Source organism: Schistocerca serialis, chromosome 11 (genome assembly GCF_023864345.2).
Source record: "Schistocerca serialis cubense isolate TAMUIC-IGC-003099 chromosome 11, iqSchSeri2.2, whole genome shotgun sequence".
NCBI classification, from domain to species: Eukaryota; Metazoa; Arthropoda; class Insecta; order Orthoptera; family Acrididae; genus Schistocerca; species Schistocerca serialis.
The window spans coordinates 121,742,135-121,768,952 of record NC_064648.1 but is presented as its reverse complement, the minus strand read 5'-3'; the positions used below and the strand labels follow the sequence as shown (position 1 = coordinate 121,768,952).

The window sequence follows — 26,818 nt, the reverse complement described above, 5'->3', positions numbered from 1 at the left end:
TGAACTATGCTGTATCCAGATATGAGACCCTATGTACGAGGTGCATTCAAGTTCTAAGGCCTCCGATTTTTTTTCTCCGGACTGGAAAGAGATAGAAACATGCGCATTGTTTTAAAATGAGGCCACGTTCATTGTCAATACGTCCCAGAGATGGCAGCACCGTACGGCAGATAGAATTTTACCGCCAGTGACGAGAATGAGAACTGTTTTAAATACTTAAAATGGCGACGTTTTTCTTACTTGAACAGCATGCAATCATTCGTTTTCTGAATTTGCGTGGTGTGAAACCAATTGAAATTCATCGACAGTTGAAGGAGACATGTGCTCATGGAGTTATGGATGTGTCAAAAGTGCGTCCGTGGGTGCGACAGTTTGATGAAGGCAGAAGATCGTGTGACAACAAACCGAAACAACCTCGGGCTCACACAAGCGGGTCTGACGACACGATCGAGAAAGTGGAGAGAATTGTTTTGAGGGACCGCCGAATGACTGTTGAACAGATTGCCTCCAGAGTTGGCATTTCAGTGGGTTCTGTGCACACAATCCTGCACGACAACCTGAAAATGCGAAAAGTGTCATCCAGGTGGGTGCCACGAATGCTGACGGACGACCACACGGCTGCCCGTTTGGCACGTTGCCGAGCAATGTCGACGCGCAACGACAGCACGAATGGGACTTTCTTTTCGTCGGTTGTGACAGTGGATGAGACGTGGATGCCATTTTTCAATCCAGAAACAAAGCGCCAGTCAGCTCAATGGAAGCACACAGATTCACCACCAAAAATATTTCGGGTAACCACCAGTGCTGAAAACATGATGGTGTCCGTGTTCTGGGACAGCGAGGGCGTAATCCTTACCCATTGCGTTCCAAAGGGCACTACAGTAACAGGTGCATCCTACGAAAATGTTTTGAAGAACAAATTCCTTCCTGCACTGCAACAAAAACGTCCGGGAAGGGCTGCGCGTGTGCTGTTTCACCGAGACAACGCACCCGCACATCGAGCTAACGTTATGCAACAGTTTCTTCGTGATAACAACTTTGAAGTGATTCCTCATGCTCCCTACTCACCTGACCTGGCTCCTAGTGACTTTTGGCTTTTTCCAACAATGAAAGACACTCTCCGTGGCCGCACATTCACCAGCCGTGCTGCTATTGCCTCAGCGATTTTCCAGTGGTCAAAACAGACTCCTAAAGAAGCCTTCGCCGCTGCCATGGAATCATGGCGTCAGCGTTGTGAAAAATGTGTACGTCTGCAGGGCGATTTCGTCGAGAAGTAACGCCAGTTTCATCGATTTCGGGTGAGTAGTTAATTAGAAAAAAAATCGGAGGCCTTAGAACTTGAATGCACCTCGTAGTACTTTACCTAAGGAGCCATCTGTACAGCTGATAGAGGTGTCTGATGGGGACTTTCAGACACCGGCCAGTCTGGGTGTCGTTTTTAGGTGGTTTTCCACATCCCTTAGGTGAATACCAGCCTGGTCACCTCGTCTGGCCTCAGTTACATGACTCGCAGACATCTGAACACGTTTGGACTATTCCATGGATTACACTAGATGCAGACAGCTGGGGTACACTAATTCCATCCTGGGGGGGGGGGGGGATGGGGGGTACGGGATGGAAGGAAGGGCATCCGGCCACCCCTTAACATTAACCATACCGACCCAGCGAAACGGCGGGATAAAGACACAGCAAAAGAAGAAGAAAATTATATCATTTTTATGGATTCAATCCACAACAGTAATTTTGACTGATTTTTTTTTTTTTTTTTGTACTCATTGTGTCAAAAGTGCACACCTTGTGTCTTTTCTCGTACTATAAGTAGCTTTGCCTCAGATGAGATAAGTGAAAATGGCACGAGGTTTACACGAGGTATCTCGCTGGTAATGTCGTTTCATGCCGTGTTTCCATCCTCAGGACACGAAGATGGAGGCGCTGGTGGAGCAGCTGAAGCAGTACTCGGAGAGTGGCATTCCCAGGCACGTCCGCGCAGATCCAGATGAGTACGAGACCCACCGTGGTGAGTTTCTGCTTCAGTCGCCTTCTGCAGCCTGCATTTGTACTCTGCCAAAGACATTAGTAGGTTTGGACATGACAGACGTATCACGCCAACACAGTGTCTGACACCTTTATAACCCAATACACCTGGAACACTACTGTTGATCAACACCACCACCACCTCCATTACGACAACCATTGCCAAGTGATCACGATGGTCGATCACATTATCAATATGGTCATTTACGTGACGTCTTCATTTACGTGATCAGTAGAAAGTGGTTTTCCATGCAAATGAATGCTGCATGCATGTTTGTATGTGTTGACCATTCGAGAAGTAAACGCTTGTTTCGAACAGTTTTTCGATATAATAGCATGAGGTTAGATACTTATAACGCTTATTATATCATTTCTGTACAGTATTTGTATGGAGTATAGCCATGTATGGAAGTGAAACATGGACGATAAATAGTTTGGACAAAAAGAGAATAGAAGCTTTCGAAATGTGGTGCTACAGAAGAATGCTGAAGATTAGATGGGTAGATCACATAACTAATGAGGAGGAATTGAATAGAATTGGGGAGAATAGGAGTTTGTGGCACAACTTGACAAGAAGAAGGGACCGGTTGGTAGAACATGTTCTGAGGCATCAAGGGATCACAAATTTAGCATTGGAGAGCAGCGTGGAGGGTAAAAATCGTAGAGGGAGACCAAGAGATGAATACACTAAGCAGATTCAGAAGGATGTAGGTTGCAGTACGTACTGGGAGATGAAGAAGCTTGCACAGGATAGAGTAGCATGGACAGCTGCATCAAACCAGTCTCAGGACTGAAGACAACAACACACACACACCCGCCAGGTCAGCCAAGAGCGCTAACACGCTGCTTCCTGGACTCGGGTAGGCGCGCCGGCTCCGTATCGAATCCGCCTGGCGGATTAACGACAAAGGCCGGTGTTCCGACCAGCCTGGGTATGGTTTTTAGGTGGTTTTCCACATCCCACTAGGTGAATACTGGACTGTTCCCCTCATCCCGCCTCAGTTACATGACTCGCAGCCATCTGAACACGTTTGTACTATTCCATGGATTAAACTGGATGCAGGCAGCTGGGGTACACTAATTCCATCCCACGGGAGGGGGGGGGAGGGGGTACTGGATGGAAGGAAGGGCATCTGGCCACCCCTTAATATTCACCATGCCAACTCTGCGAAACCATGGGATAAAGACACACGCATAAGAAGAAGATTACATCATTTTTATGGATTCACTGCATGACAGTAATTTTAACTGATTTTTTTTTTCGTATGCATCATGCCAAAAATGCAGAATATGAGTAATTTTGCGAATTTTGTTAGTGAGCTAAAGCGCCCTAGTTCGACTTGGTAGCCATCAGTATAAGTCAGCATACTTTGTGCCTTCTGTCACTGCTGCCTACCTGTAACCTCCCCAGAGAAATTTATTAAAAACAAAGTTAATAAGAATGGGAGCCACAAAGCAGTATCATCCCCACAGAAATATTTAAATAAAAAATAATAAAAAATTGGAGCCAAGTGTGACCTCCCCACAATGAAATCTACTGACAATGACAATTAAATGTAAGAATCGCAATCTGACCCAAGTATAAGCTCCCCACAAAAATGTAAGACAATTCAATGATAATGAAATCTCAGTGACAATGAAAACGCAAATAGACCGAAATGTCGATCTTAGGCCCTGTGCAACTTTGAATTTAAGTGAAACTTTTCTTTAAGGAAATGCATGGGAAACTTTCTTTCAATTCAAATGATTGTTTTCTTAAAAATTTGCTTTGAAAATAAAATTATTATTGGGGCATTTCTTGGACAAATTAATTAGTTAAGATACATTACATTCTCAGATGTGCGCAGTGCTGCTTCATTACCTTAATAAATATACCTCGTCCCAAATCTTGACCAGAGTCCCATGTCGACGCCCGCCGACTCCTCACACACAACTGCGACTGTCTCTCGCGCGCTACTACATGCTCTCGCGACTCGCTACGTACAACTGAACTCTCTCGCAACTGAATCATCTCGCACGCGCTACTACTCTCCAACTGAACACTCGCGCGGTCAAGCGCAAACTAGCAACGATAAATAACTCTCTGGTCAAAGATTCTGTCATGCCTCGCCATCGCTGCATACGTGTTTCATAACCCTCCACTGGGGGGCAAAAATTTGGCAGCGATGGTGAGTCATTTGGACTTGCCATGAGCAACAAATTTTTTCTTAACTAATTAACTTTTACGATTCATAGAATATGCAGATGTAAAACATGAATTAAATGTGGTGCACATGCACCGAATACAAAACATTAGACAAAGACAAAAAATTTATACAATGAGTACAGAACGTATCACAAATCAGAAAAATGTACACTCCTGGAAATTGAATAAGAACACCGTGAATTCATTGTCCCAGGAAGGGGAAACTTGATTGACACATTCCTGGGGTCAGATACATCACATGATCACACTGACAGAACCACAGGCACATAGACACAGGCAACAGAGCATGCACAATGTCGGCACTAGTACAGTGTATATCCACCTTCCGCAGCAATGCAGGCTGCTATTCTCCCATGGAGACGATCGTAGAGATGCTGGATGTAGTCCTGTGGAACGGCTTGCCATGCCATTTCCACCTGGCGCCTCAGTTGGACCAGCGTTCGTGCTGGACGTGCAGACCGCGTGAGACGACGCTTCATCCAGTCCCAAACATGCTCAATGGGGGACAGATCCGGAAATCTTGCTGGCCAGGGTAGTTGACTTACACCTTCTAGAGCACGTTGGGTGGCACGGGATACATGCGGACATGCATTGTCCTGTTGGAACAGCAAGTTCCCTTCCCGGTCTAGGAATGGTAGAACGATGGGTTCGATGACGGTTTGGATGTACCGTGCACTATTCAGTGTCCCCTCGACGATCACCAGTGGTGTACGGCCAGTGTAGGAGACCGCTCCCCACACCATGATGCCGGGTGTTGGCCCTGTGTGCCTCGGTCGTATGCAGTCCTGATTGTGGCGCTCACCTGCACGGCGCCAAACACGCATACGACCATCATTGGCACCAAGGCAGAAGCGACTCTCATGGCTGAAGACGACACGTCTCCATCCGTGCGTCGCTGCGGTCCGGTCCCAGGTCGACGGGCACGTGCACCTTCCGCCGACCACTGGCGACAACATCGATGTACTGTGGAGACCTCACGCCCCACGTGTTGAGCAATTCGGCGGTACGTCCACCCGGCCTCCCGCATGCCCACTATACGCCCTCGCTCAAAGTCCGTCAACTGCACATACGGTTCACGTCCACGCTGTCGCGGCATGCTACCAGTGTTAAAGACTGCGATGGAGCTCCGTATGCCACGGCAAACTGGCTGACACTGACGGCGGCGGTGCACAAATGCTGCGCAGCTAGCGCCATTCGACGGCCAACACCGCGGTTCCTGGTGTGTCCGCTGTGCCGTGCGTGTGATCATTGCTTGTACAGCCCTCTCGCAGTGTCCGGAGCAAGTATGGTGGGTCTGACACACCGGTGTCAATGTGTTCTTTTTTCCATTTCCAGGAGTGTATATACAAATCATATTGATAAATGTCAAAAGTGCACACTTACTGACGTTCAGCACAAAACATATTAACACATGACATAGGTGCACATGCACTGGAAAATTCTTCATAAGTGCACGTGTACTGTAGTTCAGAACATATGAGCAAATCAAAAATTTATATACAATATAAAAGACAACAGTGCACATATACTGTACTTCAGAATATATCAACAAATCGAAAAAAATGTCTTTAGCATTTTCACGACAAATAAACATAATGGCAAAAAATCATGTTGACAAGTGACATAAGTGTACTTGCACTGGAGTTCAGCAAATCGAAAAAAATGTATAGGCCATGAACATAAATGATGTTAGCAAAAAATGATTTTCACTATGTTACAAGAATTAGGATAGGAAAGGGAAGGATTGCATCATGGTTGTAGCACTTTAGGTTGCACACAGGTGCACTGAAAGTCCATATCTTTCCACAGAAGTACAACACCAAGTGAGACAATGTGAAGTTCTTTTCCCAGAAGTGTTTATCAGCGTAGCCAAGACACTGAAATGTCGTAGTAATCTTCCATGTTATCATTTTGGCAGTACATCAGGTACAGCAAACAGTGGGACCATAATAACGTCTTCATCGCTCACGGTGGTGGACAGCATGTCGTGTCAACACCACGCTCTTACAAGGCACACCAACGTAGAATTAGTGCAAAACCAAATATAGTGCTCCATGATCATGAGGATAGACAGGACAAATGGATATTGCAGTAATTCAGGGTAGTTAGGTCAGTAATTGAAGGACATTAAGTCACATACTAGTCTTCATTGAGAATTACATTACATTAGTTGTTATTGAACATTTCTGTACCATGTACTTAATATTACAGAATAATGTTCATAAATCATCTGATTACAATCCATATTGCCACTTATCGGCCAGTTACAAACGTCAAAAGTCATCATTGAAAACAGGAGATAATGAATGGCATAGTATTAACATAATTGATCTAGGTATACTAATTATTGGCACTAATTGGCCAGTTACAGACAGCAAAAGTCATCATTGAAAACAGGAGCTAATGAATGGTATAGTATTAACATAATTCATTTTGTCATACAAATTATTGGCACTAATTGGCCAGTTACAGACATCAAAAGTCATCATTGATAACAGGAGCTAATGAATGGCATAGTATTAACATAATTCATTTAGTTATACAAATTATTGGCACTAATTGGCCACTTACAGACATCAAAAGTCATCATTGAAAACAGGAGCTAATGAATGGCATAGTATTAACATAATTCATTTAGTTATACAAATTATTGGCACTAATTGGCCACTTACAGACATCAAAAGTCATCATTGAAAACAGGAGCTAATGAATGGCATAGTATTAACATAATTCATTTAGTTATACAAATTATTGGCACTAATTGGCCAGCAAGTATTGAACAGTACAAAACATTTTTAATTCTTCCAGTGACATATATTGTATTCAAAATGTTAGCAATATATTGCTTGGGGTAATTATAGGGGAAAGCAAGAAGAGAAAAAGAAAAAAAAAATTTCTTCTGGTTTGTTCCTGTAAATGAAAATGTGTAACGTCATTCGTCATGAGTCAGCGGTAACAAGGTTATGAAACAAGTAGAGTATACGAGGGCAGTTCAATAAGTAATGCAACACATTTTTTTTCTGAAACAGGGGTTGTTTTATTCAGCATTGAAATACACCAGGTTATTCCCCAATCTTTTAGCTACACAACACTATTTTTCAACGTAATCTCCATTCAATGCTACGGCCTTACGCCACCTTGAAATGAGGGCCTGTATGCCTGCACGGTACCATTCCACTGGTCGATGTCGGAGCCAACGTCGTACTGCATCAATAACTTCTTCATCATCCGCGTAGTGCCTCCCACGGATTGCGTCCTTCGTTGGGCCAAACATATGGAAATCCGGCGGTGCGAGATCGGGGCTGTAGGGTGCATGAGGAAGAACAGACCACTGAAGTTTTGTGAGCTCCTCTCGGGTGCGAAGACTTGTGTGAGGTCTTGCGTTGTCACGAAGAAGGAGAAGTTCATTCAGATTTTTGTGCCTACGAACACGCTGAAGTCGTTTCCTCAATTTATGAAGAGTAGCACAATACACTTCAGAGTTGATCGTTTGACCACGGGGAAGGACATCGAACAGAATAACCCCTTCAGCGTCCCAGAAGACTGTAACCGTGACTTTACCAGCTGAGGGTATGGATTTAAACATTTTCTTGATAGGGAAGTGGGTGTGGCGCCACTCCATTGATTGCCGTTTTGTTTCAGGTTCGAAGTGATGAACCCATGTTTCATCGCCTGTAACAATCTTTGACAAGAAATTGTCACCCTCAGCCACATGACGAGCAAGCAATTCCGCACAGATGGTTCTCCTTTGCTCTTTATGGTGTTCGGTTAGACAACGAGGGACCCAGCGGGAACAAACCTTTGAATATTCCAACTGGTGAACAATTGTGACAGCAGTACCAACAGAGATGTCAAGTTGAGCATTGAGTTGTTTGATGGTGATCCGTCGATCATCTCGAACGAGTGTGTTCGCACGCTCCGCCATTGCAGGAGTCACAGCTGTGCACGGCCGGCCCGCACGCGGGAGATCAGACAGTCTTGCTTGACCTTGCGGCGATGATGACACACGCTTTGCCCAACGACTCACCGTGCTTTTGTCCACTGCCAGATCACCGTAGGCATTCTGCAAGCGCCTATGAATATCTGAGATGCCCTGGTTTTCCGCCAAAAGAAACTCGATCACTGCCCCTTGTTTGCATTGCTTTAAACTCGTCGCGTAATTGTGTAGCTTTTTCAGAGCATTGTTTAGCGACTGTACTAATTTCCGCTCTAAGTGTTTCTGTTGCGGCTGTTTGCATTTTCCTTAATTCTTGAGCAACAGATCTAATTTCTTCGCTATTTTTTTCTTGAACAAGCCTCAATTTTCTCGCGTAACTGTTCCTTAGTATCATGACATTGCGCAGCAACGTCTCTAATTTGTTCACTAAGCTGTCTGGAATTGTCGTCTAATTTTTCATTTAACTGTTGTTTGAGATTTTCGTTATCTTGTTTGTTCTGTTCTCTAAGTTGTCTGAAATCTTCTTTAAATTGTTTGTTATTTTCACTAAATTGTTGTTGTAGCAACCTTGCCATAATTTGTTCAAAGTCAATATTAGCATTTCTATTCTCCGTGCTGTTTAGTGGTGCACCTGCAATTGTCACATTTTGTGTGACCATTTGGTTATTCCGAGATTTACAAAAAGGTCTGCTCATCGAATGTGCACTGTGCGTCGCTATTTCGGAATTAAATGTATCCGTCGTACTTTCAGGACACTGTCCATTTTCATTAGGCAAATTTGTCTGTTCGTCACTTGAATTTAGTAAACCGGTTTTGTTATGCTGGGCAGCGCTCATTACAATAGAGCGCCCCGCGTCATCGATTGTCGTCAAATCAACAGAGGACATAACCGAGTTCGTTTGTTCATTATTGAGACAAAAATCATCATTAGTGGTTGGAACGCACTGATTGTCAGCGAACGCAGGATTGTCATCATTACACTGCGTGTCACAAGTCCTATCGGTGAAGTTGTTTAAGTCGGTAATTTCATTCATTATACCTCGCGATACACTATTCACAGTCTTTCGCGGCATTTTTACAGTAGTCACAATTATTCACAAAACATATAAGCACAATGCAAAAGCAACACACAAATACAACAGAGCAACGAATTGCCGATGATCTGAGGAAAGAAAGTCATAAAATTAGTAAAAGCGTTGCGCCAAATGCTAATTATATTAAGTAAATAAAAGCAAATATCTGACTACTTCTCAGAAGATTCTCAACGGAATACGATCCTGGACTGGATGTCGCCAAGTGTAACCTCCCCACAAAAATTAAGAGTAGCAAAGTTAAATAAAAATGGAGCCAAGTGTAATCTCCCTGCAATTAAATCTAAAGACTGACAATGACAATTTAAATGAGAAATAGGAATCTGAGCCAGGTGGAAGGTCCCCACAAAAAATGGAAGACTTAAAAATGTTCCAAAATTCAGTTCCCCACAAAAATGAAAGATAATTCAATGGTAATGAAATCTCAGTGACAATGAAAATGCAAACAGACCGAAATGTCGATCTTTTGGCCCTGTGCAATAATCCGAATTCTTACCTCAGTAAAACTGCATGTCTAAATTCTGCTCTTATTCTTCGCCATAGCTTGGAGGAAATGCATCGCAAATATTCTTTGAATTTAAGTGAATTTTTTCTTTAAGGAAATGCATGGGAGATGTTCTTTCAATTCAAATGATGGTTTTCTTAAAAAATTGCTTTGGAAACAAAATTATTATTGGGGCAATTCTTGAACAAATTAATTACACTTAAGATGCATTACATTATCAGATGAGCGCAATGCTGCTTCATTACCTTATTTAAAAAATATACCTCGTCCCGAATCTTGACCAGAGTCCCATGTCGACGCCCGCCGACTCCTCACACACAACTGCGACTGTCTCTCGCGCGCTACTACATGCTCTCGCGACTCGCTACGTACAACTGAACTCTCTCGCAACTGAATCATCTCGCACGCGCTACTACTCTCCAACTGAACACTCGCGCGGTCAAGCGCAGACTAGCAACGATAAATAACTCTCTGGTCAAAGATTCTGTCATGCCTCGCCATCGCTGCATACGTGTTTGAAACCCTTGCTATCCACTGTAAGTGATACGAATTATCGTACCTGAGTGATGCTGCACGAAAATATGTTGGCAGCACTGTAGGGGGTAGTTCCCTCTGCAGTGCTATCCTGTCCTGCTCCGTACGCATTCACTGCAGTCGCCTCTGATGTAGCTCAATATGAAATTTACAGACTCTGTATCAATTATTATGAAGCAATTAATTAATCATTAAGCCGTTACGAATTATCCTACTTGAGTGATGCTGCACGAAAATATGTTGGCAGCACTGTAGGGGGTAGTTCCCTCTGCAGTGCTATCCTGTCCTGTTCCGTACCCATTCACTGCAGTCGCCTCTGATGTAGCTCAATATGAAATTTACAGACTCTGTATCAATTATTATGAAGCAATTAATTAATCATTAAGCCGTTACGAATTATCCTACTTGAGTGATGCTGCACGAAAATATGTTGGCAGCACTGTAGGGGGTAGTTCCCTCTGCAGTGCTATCCTGTCCTGTTCCGTACCCATTCACTGCAGTCGCCTCTGATGTAGCTCAATATGAAATTTACAGACTCTGTATCAATTATTATTAAGCAATTAATTAATCACTTAGCCGTTACGAATTATCGTACTTGAGTGATGCTGCACGAAAATATGTTGGCAGCACTGTAGGGGGTAGTTCCCTCTGCAGTGCTATCCTGTCCTGTTCCGTACGCATTCACTGCAGTCGCCTCTGATGTAGCTCAATATGAAATTTACAGACTCTGTATCAATTATTATTAAGCAATTAATTAATCATTAAGCCGTTAATTAATTTAACCAATTGTGAACAGGGCGTTGGTTCGTGTAACTGTGTGTACTTGGTATTACGAAGTCCGTCGACAATGCAACATTTCCCACGGTTTTTTTTAAAGACATCATATTCGTCGTTGACTTTACAAATTATTTATTTAACTATTGCAGTTTTCTGCCTTTGTGTCATCCTCAAGTGGCACTACAAAAGAGTTCCATCCTGCACATGTGAGACTTTAAAATCCTCCGACATTCATGCAATCATCGTCAAAAGTAGACGTTTTTCTTTCCACATCGTACAGAGCTTCACATTCGCGTGATGTTACTGTATTTCTACAGTGAAAAGGCCTAATTTTTGACGATGACATGTATACATCTCGGAGGATTTTAAAGTCACGTGTGCTGAAACAAAATCTTTTGCAGTACCACTTGAAAATGACCCAAATGTCGAAATTGTAGTGATGAAATAAACAATTTCTACATTCAATGTCCTTTAAAAAATTCTACATGGCTGTGCACCCCCAATCGTGAGAAGTTAATCATTTTCCATTGTCGCTAGCAAACGAAATCCGCTGATATCTTACCTCTCAGGATCTGATGAATTCGGGTACCTCATACATTTGTCTCGGATTCTAAAGTTTAGTAATGGCTTCTAGAATTGTCCGAAATTTTTTCAACAATGCACTTAACCACTTCTTGTAAAATAGAAAGGGCACTTTCTATGTACAAAAACGTACTGTCAGACAACGTATGAGCCGAAGTGAAAAATTTAGATAAATTGGTTATGTACTGTTTTAGCAGACAACAGAAATTAGGACTGAATTTTGATGTCTCATATTTGTATCGTTTTGCTGCCTCATTGTGTGTTTGCGTGTCCGTGTGTTTAGTGGTATGATACTGCAAGACTGCATGCATATTTTACTACTTGATATTGCATGAAAATCCAGGTCACTACACGAATAATTAAGCTATCACGTTCGTCATTTATGATATGACGGGTGTCACGTGCGAGATTGCAATCATCATTTACGTGATCACGATCGCGATCACGATCGCAGTTCATTTGACCACGACGGCCATGTACTTGATCGTAAGCATCATTTGCATAACTGCGATCGTCAGTTATTTCATCATGATCGTCGTTTAGATAATCATTAACGTAATCGGTATCGTCATTTACGTTATCACAGTCGTCAATTACGTGATAAAAATCGTCATTTACATGATCACAACCTTCATTTACATGAGCAGTTAACGTGAAGCAGATTAGTTATTTATGTGATGACATCACCACTTGACCACCAGTTATGTGATAACAGTAATCTGCAATGTGATCATTATTGCCATTTATATGATCTTGATCATCTGATACATGTCTACAGTATAATGACTATGGTGGCTATATGTGAGATGTGTGTACATTAGATTATAGGTATACTTTTGGGTCTACAGATTCATAGCGAGAAGGTCCTCGATAATGTAGGATATGTATTAAGAATACACATAATACACATCAGTGAAGAAAAAGATAGTCTGCGTTCCTTCCACAGATTTAAAGAGATATGAACCTTATGATGGTGGAATAAGTAAAAAAATCAAAAATGTTTTAATTTGAATTCTCTAATTACCTTGTTTCCATGAAGGTGAAAAATATCGTTAGGTATGAAAATTTTGAGGTGTTATTGGCAGAGATAAATATTTACATTGGCTTGGAAGCTCTCCGATGGCGTATTCTTTAAAAAAGGGTGCATAACTTACCAATGGCAGGGTTGGGGAGGGGACGAGGCATGGCTTAGGGATGTGGGGATAATGCGGGGGGGGGGGGGGGATGGTGTAGGAGAAAATTGGGGTGTATGGGGAGGAGTGTCCAAGGTCATAGCTTCACCCAGAATCAGCATAGCATTCCTACTATAATGAACGTTCGTTAATATCTTGGGCACAGAATTGGCCTTATCTGAACCTGATGGAACACACTCAGGACACTATTAGGCAATGTTTCTACTGCTATAATCAACAGGTCCACTGTCTATGCCTGTTGCGTGACCTATTCGTAATGTACAGGGTTATTACAAATGATTGAAGTGATTTCACAGCTCTACAATAACTTCATTATTTGAGATATTTTCACAATGCTTTGCACACACATACAAAAACTCAAAAAGTTTTTTTAGGCATTCACAAATGTTCGATATGTGCCCCTTTAGTGTTTCGGCAGACATCAAGCCGAGAATCAAGTTCCTCCCACACTCGGCAGAGCATGTCCCCATCAATGAGTTCGAAAGCAGTGTTGATTCGAGCTCGCAGTTCTGGCACGTTTCTTGGTAGAGGAGGTTTAAACAATGAATCTTTGACATAACCCCACAGAAAGAAATCGCATGGGGTTAAGTCAGGAGAGCGTGGAGGCCATGACATGAATTGTTGATCATGATCTCCACCACGACCGATCCATCGGCTTTCCAATCTCCTGTTTAAGAAATGCTTCTGCTTTAGCCTTTTCCGTAAGATTTTCCAAACCGTCGGCTGTGTTACGTATAGCTCCCTGCTTCCTTTATTCGTCGACTTCCACGGGCTACGCATGAAACTTGCCCACACGCGTTCAACCGTTTCTTCGTTTACTGCAGGCCGACCCGTTGATTTCCCCTTATAGAGGCATCCAGAAGCTTTAAACTGCGCATACCATCGCCGAATGGAGTTAGCAGTTGGTGGATCTTTGTTGAACTTCGTCCTGAAGTGTCGTTGCACTGTTATGCCTGACTGATGTGAGTGCATTTCAAGCACGACATACGCTTTCTCGGCTCCTGTCGCCATTTTGTCTCACTCCGCTCTCGAGCGCTCTGGCGGCAGAAACCTGAAGTGTGGTTTCAGCCGAACAAAACTTTATGAGTTTTTCTACGTATCTGTAGTGTGTCGTGACCATATGTCAATGAATGGAGCTACAGTGAATTTATGAAATCGCTTCAATCATTTGTAATAGCCCTGTATATACGTAAACTGAAGTGACAAATGGAAATTTCTACCAAGGCCAGGATTCGAACCCGGGTCCCCAGCTCACTAAGCAAATGCTCTAACCACTACGCCACCCTGGCACAGAAATGCTACTCCAATACAGTTGGAGAATCTCTCCAGTGCTGTTCGTGTATAGGTGGACTACCAAATGGGCTCAGGCGTGAATGGGAACTTGGACTGAGGAGGGGTGCCATGTTAGGTCAGCCCGTGCAGTTGTGCAAAGCCACTGTGTGTCAACTACCAAGTGAGCAGGAGAATCGAATTCGAATCATGGGCTCTGTACAAGTTTTCATTCGTCGCTTCTGCCTGCATATACAGGGTGGTCCATTGAACGTGACCGGGCCAACTATCTCACAAAATAACTGTCAAACGAAAAAACTACAAAGAACGAAACTCGTCTAGCTTGAAGTGGGAAACCTGATGGCGCTATGGTTGGGCCACTAGATAGCGCTGCCATAGGTCAAACGGATATCAAATGCGCTTTTTTAAGTAGGAACCCCCATTTTATGACTGTTCCAGTTGGAGCACATTTTTCGCTTTGTGATAGATGGCGCTGTAATAGTCACAAACATATGGCTCACGATTTTAGACGAAGATTTCGTAACAGGTAGATTTTTTTAAATTAAAATACAGAACGTAGGAACGTTTGAACATTTTATTTCGGTTGTTCCAATGTGATACATGTACCTTTGTGAAATTATCATTTCTGAGAACGCATGCTGCTAAGCGTGATTACCTGTAAATACCACAATAATTCAATAAATGCTCAAAATGTTGTCCGTCAACCTCAATGCACTCGGCAATACGTGTAACGACATTCCTCTCAACAGCGAGTAGTTCGCATTCCGTAATGTTCGCACATGCATTGACAATGCGCTGACGCATGTTGTCAGGCGTTGTCGGTGGATCACGATAGCAAATATCCTTCAACTTTCCCCACAGAAAGAAATCCGGGGACGTCAGATCCGGTGAACGTGCGGGCCACGGTATGGTGCTTCGACGACCAATCCACCTGTCATGGAATGCGCTATTCAGTACCGCTTCAACCGCACGCGAGCTATGTGCCGGACATCCATCATGTTGGATGTACATCGCCATTTTGTCACGCAATATAGCATCTTGTAGTAACATCGGTAGGACATTACGTAGGAAATCAGCATACATTGCACCATTTAGTTTGCTATCGATAAAATGGGGGCCAATTATCCTTCCTCCCATAATGCCGCACCATACATTAACCCGCCAAGGTCGCTGATGTTCCACTTGTCGCAGCCATCGTGGATTTTCCGTTGCCCAGTAGTGCATATTATGCCGGTTTACGTTACCGCTGTTGGTGAATGGCGCTTCGTCGCTAAATAGAATGCGTGTAAAAAATCTGTCATCGTCCGTTAATTTCTCTTGTGCCCAGTGGCAGAACTGTACACGACTTTCAAAGTCGTCGCCATGCATTTCCTGGTGCATAGAAATATGGTACGGGTGCAATGGATGATGATGTAGCATTCTCAACACCGACGTTTTTGAGATTCTCGATTCTTGCGCAGCTTGTGTGCTGCTGTGCTGCTGATGTGCGGATTAGCCGCGACAGGAGCTGAAAGACCTACTTGGGCATCATCATTTGTTGCAGGCCGTGGTTGATGTTTCACATGTGGCTGAACACTTCCTGTTTCCTTAAATAACGTAACTATCCGGCGAACGTTCCGGACACTTGGATCATGTCGTCCAGGATACCGAGCAGCATACATAGCACACGCCCGTTGGGCATTTTGATCACAATAGCCATACTTCAACACGATATCGACCTTTTCCGCAATTGGTAAACGGTCCATTTTAACACGGGTAATGTATCACGAAGCAAATACCGTCCGCACTGGCGGAAAGTCACGTGATACCACGTACATATTCGTTTGTGGCTGTTGCAGCGGCATCTATCACAAAGCGAAAAAAGTGGTGCAAGTAAAACATTCATATTTCTTTACGTACTACACGAATATGTAATGAAAAATGGGGGTTCATATTTTATAAAAACGCAGTTATCAGTTTGACCTATGGCAGCGCCATCTAGCGGGCCAACCATAGCGCCATCTGGTTTCCCCCTTCAAGCTAGACAAGATTCGTTCTTTGTAGTTTTTTCGTTTCACAGTTATTTCGTGAGATATTTGGCCCGGTCACGATCAATGACCACCCCGTATATACAGGATGATCAAAAAGTCAGCATAAATTTGAAAACTGATTAAATCACGGAATAATGTAGTTAGAGAGGTACAAATTGACACACATGCTTAGAATGACATTGGATTTTATTAGAACCAAAGAAATACAACCGTCCAAAAAATGTCCGACAGGTGGCGCTTCATCAATCAGAATAGGAATAATTAGCATAACAAAGTAAGACAAGGCAAAGATGATGTTCTTTACAGGAAATGCTCAATATGTCCACCATCATTCCTCAACAACCGGTGTAGTCGAGGAATAATGTTGTGAACAGCACTGTAAAGCATGTCCGGAGTTATGGTGAGGCATTGTCGTCGGATGTTGTCTTTCAGCATCCCTAGAGATGTCGGTCGATCACGATACACTTGCGACTTCAGGTAACCCCAAAGCCAATAATCGCACGGACTGAGGTCCTGGGACCTGGGAGGCCAAGTGTGACGAAAGTGGCGGCTGAGCACACGATCATCACCAAACAACGCACGCAAGAGATCTTTCACGCGTCTAGCAATATGGGGTGGTTCTAATAAAACCCCATGTCATTCCAAGCATGTGTGTCAACTTTTACCTATCTATCTACATTATTCTGAGGTTTATTAAGTCTTCAAATTTGTTCTGACTTTTTGATCACCTGGTATCACAGATATTTGAGACTTGAAAAGGTCTCCGGAACCATATAGTTGCTATTGCCTAGATGATTGGTATGACATACTTTGGGATCACTGCCAAGGTCTTCCTAAATTGTGGCCACGTAGGATTGCAGTCCATAGGTAGAACATCACACTGTAAAGCAGGTGGCCAAATGTTTTCTGCTCATCAGTGTAGTTCATCATTTTCAAATGGCCCTCTCCTACAGCGAGGTAGTTGCTGCGCCTGATTGCCGTGTGTGGTGTTCCGCAGAGGAGCTGGAGCAGATGGGCAAAGGCGACTGGCGGGAGCTGCTGTGCGGGGGCGGCGCCGAGCTGACGGAGAGGCGGCGCCAGCAGCAGGCGGCGCTCTGGGAGCTGCTGGCCACCGAGGCCGCCTACGTCCAGGTCGTCCACGTCGTCACCAGGGTGAGTGTGCCAGCCAGCCGGACCAGCCAGCCTCTTCCACAGTCGCTAACGGCCTCATCAGGTGATGCGGTAGGGTCTGCTGGACACCAACAAGTGATGCCACCCTGGCAAAGTTCCATTTCAAGGAACCATAAAGACTATGATCAAAAGTATCCGGACACCCACAAAAACAAACGTTTTTCATATTAGGTGCATTGCGCTGCCACCTACTGCCAGGTACTCCATATCAGCGACCTCAGTAGTCATCAGACATCAGACATAAGATTGCTGAATGGGGCGCTCTGCGGAACTCACGGACTTCGAACGCGGTCAGGTGACTGGGTGTCACTTGTGTCATACGTCTGTAAACGAGATTTCCACACTCCTAAACATCCCTAATTCCACTGTATCCGATGTGATAGTGAAGTGGAAACGTGAAGGGACACGTACAGCACAAAAGCGTACAGGCCGACCTCGTCTGTTGACTGACACAGACTGCCGACAGTTGAAAAGGGTCTTAATGTGTAATAGGCAGACATCTCTCGACACCATCACACAGGAATTCCAAACTGCATCAGGATCCACTGCAAGTAATGTATTGCGAATACATAGAAAGAAGGATCCTTTATTGTATGATTATATGATAGCGGAGCAAACACTGGTAGCAGTTACTTCTGTAAAATATCTGGGAGTATGCGTGCGGAACGATTTGAAGTGGAATGATCATATAAAATTAATTGTTGGTAAGGCGGGTACCAGGTTGAGATTCATTGGGAGAGTGCTTAGAAAATGTAGTCCATCAACAAAGGAGGTGGCTTACAAAACACTCGTTCGACCTATACTTGAGTATTGCTCATCAGTGTGGGATCCGTACCAGATCGGTCTGACGGAGGAGATAGAGAAGATCCAAAGAAGAGCGGCGCGTTTCGTCACAGGGTTATTTGGTAACCGTGATAGCGTTACGGAGATGTTTAATAAACTCAAGTGGCAGACTCTGCAAGAGAGGCGCTCTGCATCGCGGTGTAGCTTGCTCGCCAGGTTTCGAGAGGGTGCGTTTCTGGATGAGGTATCGAATATATTGCTTCCCCCTACTTATACCTCCCGAGGAGATCACGAATGTAAAATTAGAGAGATTAGAGCGCGCACGGAGGCTTTCAGACAGTCGTTCTTCCCGCGAACCATACGCGACTGGAACAGGAAAGGGAGGTAATGACAGTGGCACGTAAAGTGCCCTCCGCCACACACGGTTGGGTGGCTTGCGGAGTATAAATGTAGATGTAGATGTAGAAGTACTATGACAGTTAGGCGGGAGGTGAGAAAACTGGGATTTCATGGTCGAGCGGCTGCTCATAAGCCACACATTACGCTGGTAAATGCCATATGACGCCTCGCTTGGTGTAAGGAGTGTAACCATTGGTTCAAATGGCTCTGAGCACTATGGGACTTAACTTATGAAGTCATCAGTCCCCTAGAACTTCGAACTACTTAAATCCATCTAACCTAAGGACATCACACACATCCATGCCCGAGGCAGAATTCGAACGTACGTCCATAGTGATCGCGTGGTTCCAGACTGAAGCGCCTACAACTGCTCGGCCGCCTCGACCGCCAGTGTAAATATTGCACGATTGTGTGTGGAGTGACGAATCACTGTACACTATGTGGCGATCCGTTGGCAGGGTGTGTGTATGGCGAATGCCCGGTGGACGTCATCTGCAAGCGTGTGTAAATTCGGAGGCGGGGGTGTTATGGTGTGATCGCGTTTTTCGTGGAGGGGGCTCGCACCTCTAGTTGTTTTGCATGGCACTATCACAGCACATGCAAACATGGATGTTTTAAAAATGCTTCAGATGGCTATGAGCACTATGGGACTTAACATCTGAGGTCATCAGTCCCCTAGAACTGAGAACTATTTAAACGTAACTAACCTAAGTACATCACATACATCCATGCCCGAGGCAGGATTCGAAGCTGCGACCGTGTCGGTCGCGCCGTTCCAGACTGAAGCGCCTACAACCGCTCGGTCACACCGACCGGCATTGATGTTTCAAACACCATCTTGCTTCCCACTGTTGAAGAGCAATCCGGAGATGGCGATTGCATCTCTCAACACGATCGAGCACCTGTTCATAATGCACAGCCTGTGGCGGAATGGTTACAGGACAATAACATCCCTGTAATGGACTTTGGCCTGCACAGGGCCCTGACCTGAATCCTATAGAATACGTTTGGAATGTTTTCGTGCTAGGCCTCACCGACCGACATAGACACCTCTCTTCATTGGAGCACTCTGTCAAGAATGGGCTGCATTTCCCCAAGAAAGCTTCCAGCACCTGATTGAACGTATGCCTCCGACAGTGGAAACTGTCATCAAGGCTAATGCAGGGCCAACACCATACTGAATTCCAGCATTACCGGTGGAGGGCGCCACGAACTTGTAAATCATTTTCAGCCAGGTGTCCGGATAGCTTTGATCACCAAAAGAATGCAAAGAAAATGAAGAAAATGAACCCTTGGGCTGCAACTGTCAGAATCGCTTTTTGGCATGAACTACATTCGGAATAGACTATTCTTCTATAGCCTTCATTAACGAGAAATATTTGAAAGTTATTGCATTTTTTGAGCAATATCAAAATTCGATTAAAGAAAACAAAAGAACTGGTGCACACCATGCAGTCCTCGAGGGTGAAGCAGCAAACGCTAAGCTAGTTTGTCTATATTTGTGGTGTGTGAGCCCTGATATCAGTCGTCGTAAGCTGTTCAATGTAACTCATAAATCCTCTAGAAAATCGAAGTTTTCCGAACGTCTTTAATATCTTAAAGTAAGAACCATATTTTTTTCTCGAGAAACAGCGTGGCTCTGTGTTATAATGCTCGCCTGGCACCTGGGGGCCGTGACTTCGAGTCCCGGTCTATGCAAATCTTTAAAGGAAGGTACTTGATCCAACAAGGGAAGCTCCGCTTCCCCCTCAGATTTAGAGGTAAAGTGGCAAGTGGGTAGCCCGTCAAAAAAATGATCAAGCGTGTAAACAGGAAGAAGGTGTATTGAATCGTGGAGAAAGAAGCACAGTAGAAACAGGGTCCAAGCTCCAATTATGCAGGATAGAGCATATTTTCGTAGCCACGGCGTCGTGGTTATGTAGTTACGGTACTGAATTGTCCGTCCGGTTATTGACGTGTATGTTTGCTGTATTAATATTTGTGTATGTGTCGTGGTGTAACATCCGTTTTCAACAGTGAGGTGTAAGAAAGTGACCTCCTATTTGTTCAACCCAGATGTCACATGTTATGACTCTTGCGTTCCGGTTTGGAATTTTGACTTTGGAATACCTGTGATGTGACATAGTTCACACGCGTTTATTATTTGTTTTCATTTCTGTGAAAGGTAGGAGCTGCATCTCGCCTGCTCTCGCTCTTCACGACGTTCACCTGCGATAGTAATATATTCTTACCGTTTGACTCATAGCCTATAACCTATGTATAGCATGACACTAGCCAAGATTACAGAAGGAGAACATACACGTCAACGACCGGACGGAAAGTTTATACTTTTGTGAAAAAAGAAGGAGCACGAGCGAAATTTAGACACGGATCTCGAGCTTGGCAGTCCAACACAGTGACCACACAACCATGACGCCGTGGCTATACAAGTACACTCAGGCTCATAAATTAAGGATAATGGTGATACATGGTGAGACAATGCTCTGGCGGGCGGTTTGCGGGTTTAATTCACCTCTGGGTACGACCATGCAGTGCATTTGACACGCGGAGGTGTGTTGGTGCATGTCAGAGTACGGTGCAGCAAGTAAGTTCAAAATGGTTCAAATGGCTCTAAGCACTATCCGAGGTCATCAGTCTCCTAGACTTAAACCTAACTAACCTAAGGACATCACACACATCCATGCCCGAGGCAGGATTCGAACCTGCTACCATAGCAGCAGCGCGGTTTCGGACTTAAGCGCCTTGAACCGCTGGGCAACACCGGCCGGCAGCAAGTAACTGTGTAGACGTTTTCAGTCGTGCTAATGCTGTGTGTTGAAAATGGCTCAAAGAACACATATTGATGACGTTATGAGGGGTAGAATACTAGGAGGCTGGTCAAACACAGCAGGTCGTAGCACGGGCCCTCCGTGTGCCACAAAGTTTGATCTCAAGATTGTGGCAACGATTCCAGCAGACAGGAAACGTGTCCAGGCGCTACAGTACGGGACGTCCACAGTGTACAACACCACAAGAAGACCGATATCAGTGCCCGCAGACGGCCACGGAGTGCTGCAGGTAGCCCCGCTCGGGACCTTACCGCAGCCACTGGAACAGTTGTCTCCAGACACACCGTCTGCAGACGACTGAACAGACACGATTTATTCGCCCGGAGACCTGCAAGGTGCATTCCACTGACCCCTGGTCACAGGAGAGCCCGTAAAGCCTGGTGTCAAGAACACAGTACACGGTCATTGGAACAGTGGTCCCAGGTTACGTTTACGAACGAGTCATGGTACAGCCTGAACAGTGATTCTCGCCAGGTTGTCATCTGGCGTGAACCAGGAACCAGATACCAAGCCATTAATGTCCTTGAAAGGGACCTGTATGGAGGTCGTGGTTTGATGTTGTGGGGTGGGATTATGATTGGTGCACGTACACCCCTGCATGTCTTTGACAGAAGAACTGTAACAGGTCAGGTGTGTCGGGACGTCATTTTGCACCAGTATGTCCGCCTTTTCATGGGTGCAGTGGGTCCCACCTTCCTCTTGACGGATGATAACGCACGGCCCCACCGAGCTGCCATCGTGGAGGAGTGCCTTGAAACAGAAGATATCAGGCGAATGGAGTGGCCTGCCTGTTCTCCAGACCTAAACCCGATCGAGCACGTCTGAGATGCTCTCGGTCGACGTATCGCTGCACGTCTTCAAACCCCTACGACACTTCAGGAGCTCCGACAGGCACTGGTGCAAGAATGGGAGGCTATACCCCAGCAGCTGCTCGACCACCTGATCCAGAGTATGGCAACCCGTTGCGCGGCCTGTGTACGTGTGCACGGTGATCATATCCCATACTGATGTTGGGGTACATGCGCAGGAAACAGTGGTGTTTTGTAGCACATGTGTTTCGGGACGGTTTTCTCAACTTATCACCAATACCGTAGCCTTACATATCTATCGTGTGTGTTGCCTATGTGCCTATGCTATTAGCGCCAGTTTTGTGTAGTGCCACGTTGTGTAGCACCACATTCTGCAATTATCCTTAATTTATGAGCATGAGTGTACGTTCGATGTTGCACATCTTGAGATTGGACCTTAAACTGTATTTATTTTGCTTCTTTTCTCACAGCTCAGTACACCTTCTACCTGTTTTCATGCTTAATCTGTATTCAGTTTTTGACGGGCTGTTCACGGGGCCATCTTACCACTAAATCTGAGGGACGTGCGACGAAGAGTTTGCCTTGTACGAGCATTCCTGTGATGCGTAAAATGTACAAAGATGACAAAAATCGGTAACATTCGAGACTGGTAACGCAGGATCGCTGTTCGAGTTTCTCTTCAGTCATTATTTCCTTCGTTCTTTTTCGTTTCAGTTCGAATACATATGCCATTTAAAAATAAAATTGATCCAATACATCCTAATTAACACACATATAATTGTCATTATTATTAAAACTCCGCGTCTTCTTGTTTCTAATTACATATCGCACACAAAAATCTAGTTTCCATTCCTAATTACTGATCATTTATGATTGTTGAAATTAAAAAAAAAGAATACATATTATTTTATATCGTCCTTATATATTTTACGCTTTACGTGAACGTCTGTTAAAACGTTTACTACAGCCTACCAAGTGTGAGGCGATCATTTCATCACACAGCCACATAGCCCGTCGAAAAATCGATTTTGGTTTATTGTATTGAAGGCTCTCGGAAAGCTTCGAAACTCGAATTTCTGGAGAATTTTTGAGAGTTACATTGAACTGCTTTTGTCCATTGATACATGAGCTCTGAACTTCACGTTTCACGCACATAAAAAAAACACACACACACACACACACACACACACAAAAGTATGTCTGCCGTGTGGTGTTCTTGTAGGCTGTAGAGGTTGTTTGCGTAAGAGCATGCAAAAATTTAACAGGCCATAGAGCATTCATCACATTCACTTGCGACAGTAATATATTCTTACCATGTGACTCATAGCCTGTAACCAATGTATAGTATGACACTATCCAAGATTACAGAAGGAGAACGTACACGTCAACAACCGGACGGAAAGTTCATAATTTTGTGAAAAAAAATAGGAACACGAGCTAAATTTAAACAGTGACCTCCGGGTAGGCAACCTGGGGTCGGAGAAGCCAGCTTAAGGAGATAACAGGAACAAAAATCACATTACTGTGTTCTTTTTTATTTACATTAGTTACGATTAACTGCAACTGGGATAACGAATGTAGAATTTATACTGTATCTTTCAAAATGTGCTGAAACTGCCGGTCGTCAAGCTCAAACCAAGCATGACATCGGCGAAACAAGATTCTGACGCACGCTCACAAATATCCCTGGTCTATTTCGAATCACAGGTAGCTGCAATTCTGGAAACTAATTCCATCTCCGTATCCACTGGGGTCTCATACAAAAGTGGCTTTCGGTATACCCATAGGAAATAATCAAGGGAATTCAGGTCGGGTAACCTCGCAGGCCATGGGATAGGACCTTCCAATCCAACGACCAGGAAATGCAGTATTTAGATGGTTGCGGACATCCACACTGAAGTGAGGCGATTCACCTCCATGTTTTACCCACATCCTCTCGAACAGCCATTGGTAAGTTCTCCAACAACTGGGGTAGAACGAATCTCAAGAACAGGCGGCCATTCAAACGGCCAGGTAGAAAATATGGCCCAATGAGATTGTCGCCTACAATGCCAGCCCAGATATTCACAGGAAAACTGACTTGATGAGAGGTCACAGTTCGTAGTGATAGAGGGTAAATCATCGAGTAGAACAGAAGTGATATCTGGCGTTCCGCAAGGTAGTGTCATAGGCCCTCTGCTGTTCCTGATTTATATAAATGATCTAGGTGATTATCTGAGCAGCCCCCTTAGATTGTTTGCAGATGACGCTGTAATTTACCGTCTAGTAAAGACGATCAATTCAAATTACAAAATGATCTAGAGAGAATTTGTGTACGGTGCGAAAAGTGGCAATTGGCACTAAACAAAGAAAAGTGCGAGGTCATTCACATGGGTACTAAAAGAAATCCGATGAATTTTGGGTATATGATAAATTGCAGAAATCTATGGGCTGTCAATTCGACTAAATACCTAGGAATTACAATTACGAGCAACTTAAATTGGAAAGACCACATAGATAATATTGTGGGGAAGGCGCTTTGTTGGCAGAACATTTAGAAGATGCGACAAACGCACTAAATAGACAGCCTACATTACACTTGTCCGTCATCTGCTGGAATATTGCTGCGCGGTGTGGGATCCTTACCAGGTAGGATTGATGGAGGACATCGAAAAAGTGCAAAGAAGGGCACCTCGTTTCGTGTTATCGCGCAATAGGGGTGAGAGTGTCACTGATATGATACGTGAGTTGGGGTGGCAGTCACTGAAACAGAAGCGGTCTTCTTTGCGGCGAGATCTATTTCCGAAATTTCAATCACCAACTTTCTCTTCCGAATGCGAAAATATTTTGTTGACACCCACCTACGTAGGGACAAATGATCATGAGAATAAAATAAGAGAAATCAGAGCTCGAACGGAAAGATTTAGGTGTTCCATTTTCCCTCGCGCCATTCGAGAGTGGAGTGGTAGAGGAGTAGTATCAAAATGGTTCGATGAACACTCTGCCAGGCACTTAAGTGTGAATTGCAGAATAACCATGTAGATGTAGATGGTGTGATTCTACGCCAGTGTGAGGGTTTTCCTCGCCCCAGGCTGGCGTGTGTGGCCGAGCGGTTCTAGGCGCATCAGTCTGGAACCGCGCGACCGGTATGGTCGCAGGTTCGAATCCTGCCTCGGGCATGGATGTGTGTGATGTCCTTAGGTTTAAGTAGTTCTAAGTTCTAGGGGACTGATGACCTCAGATGTTAAGTCCCATAGTGCTCACAGCCATTTTTTTCCTCACCCCACCCATGGCTGTTCCTGATGATCGATATACAATCACGACCAAATGAAGCCTCGTCAGTAAACAGCACGATTTGGGGGAAAACTGGTCGATCGACACATTGTTGGAGCAACCGCTGACGCAATGCTACCCTTGTGCAAAGTCAGTCACAAGCACTACATGGACTCGTTGTGGGAGATATGGGTGTAGTTGTTGTTCGTGGAGTACTCGCTACACGCTAGTATGTGCAGCACCCATTTCACGTGCAATACGACGAATACTTGTAGCGGGGTAAGCTGCAACACGTACGAGCACCTCTTTTCCAAAATCTGGTCTGCGAGTGGTCCTCATGTTGCCAGGTCCCATGTTTCCTGTTTCTAGTGAACCAGTCTCCTGCATTCATCGCTCGAGAGAAATAAACACTCCTCGTGACGGATGACACCTGTTAGGATTTCGTTCCCTGTACAACCTTGGTCGCTCAATACAGGGACGGCTAACGCTGTTTGTGAGTGATGATGTCCCACATGTTCCCGATTGGAGATGGGTGATCGAGCAGTCCAAGGCAAACATGTCGACACCCTGTAGAGCATTTTGGGTTACAACAGCGGTATGTGGACGAGCGTTATCCTGTTGAAAAACATCCCCTGGAATGCTGTTCATAAGCGGCAGCTCAGCAGGTTGAGTCACCAGACTGACGTACAGATTTGCAGTGAGGGTGCGTGGGATAACCACGAGGGAGCTCTTGGTGTTACAGGAAATCAGAACATAGCCCAGTACGACACTCGCACATGGTAGCAACCAAACACAACGCACATTGTTTCTGTTGACACACAGCAACGCCTGTTTCAGCAGGCTTGGGTATAGGAAGTACTGGGAACAGTGAGAATTTTGGTGTTCTACAGCTGCAGCTAGCTGTTGATATACCGGGTGATCAAAAAGTCAGTATATGAGGGAAGTTCAATAAGTAATGCAACACATTTTTTTTCTGAAACAGGGGTTGTTTTATTCAGCATTGAAATACACCAGGTTATTCCCCAATCCTATAGCTACACAACACTATTTTTCAACGTAATCTCCATTCAATGCTACAGCCTTATGCCACCTTGAAATGAAGGCCTGTATGCCTGCACGGTACCATTCCACTGGTCGATGTCGGAGCCAACTTCGTACTGCATCAATAACTTCTTCATCATCTGCGTAGTGCCTCCCACGGATTGCGTCCTTCATTGGGCCAAACATATGGAAATCCGACGGTGCGAGATCGGGGCTGTAGGGTGCATGAGGAAGAACAGTCCACTGAAGTTTTGTGAGCTCCTCTCGGGTGCGAAGACTTGTGTGAGGTCTTGCGTTGTCATGAAGAAGGAGAAGTTCGTTCAGATTTTTGTGCCTACGAACACGCTGAAGTCGTTT

General features: G+C 44.5%; 1 protein-coding gene across 1 annotated transcript in view; it reads left to right on the top strand.

Moving 5' to 3' along the window:
* LOC126426523 (pleckstrin homology domain-containing family G member 5) overlaps positions 1-26,818 on the top strand; it is a 556,069-nt gene that overhangs the window by 265,680 nt on the left and 263,571 nt on the right. Inside the window, exons 5-6 of the mRNA XM_050088427.1 lie at positions 1,915-2,017; positions 17,177-17,331. Of these exons, the coding sequence (XP_049944384.1) occupies positions 1,915-2,017; positions 17,177-17,331 (258 nt within the window). The remainder of the gene's footprint in view (positions 1-1,914; positions 2,018-17,176; positions 17,332-26,818) is intronic.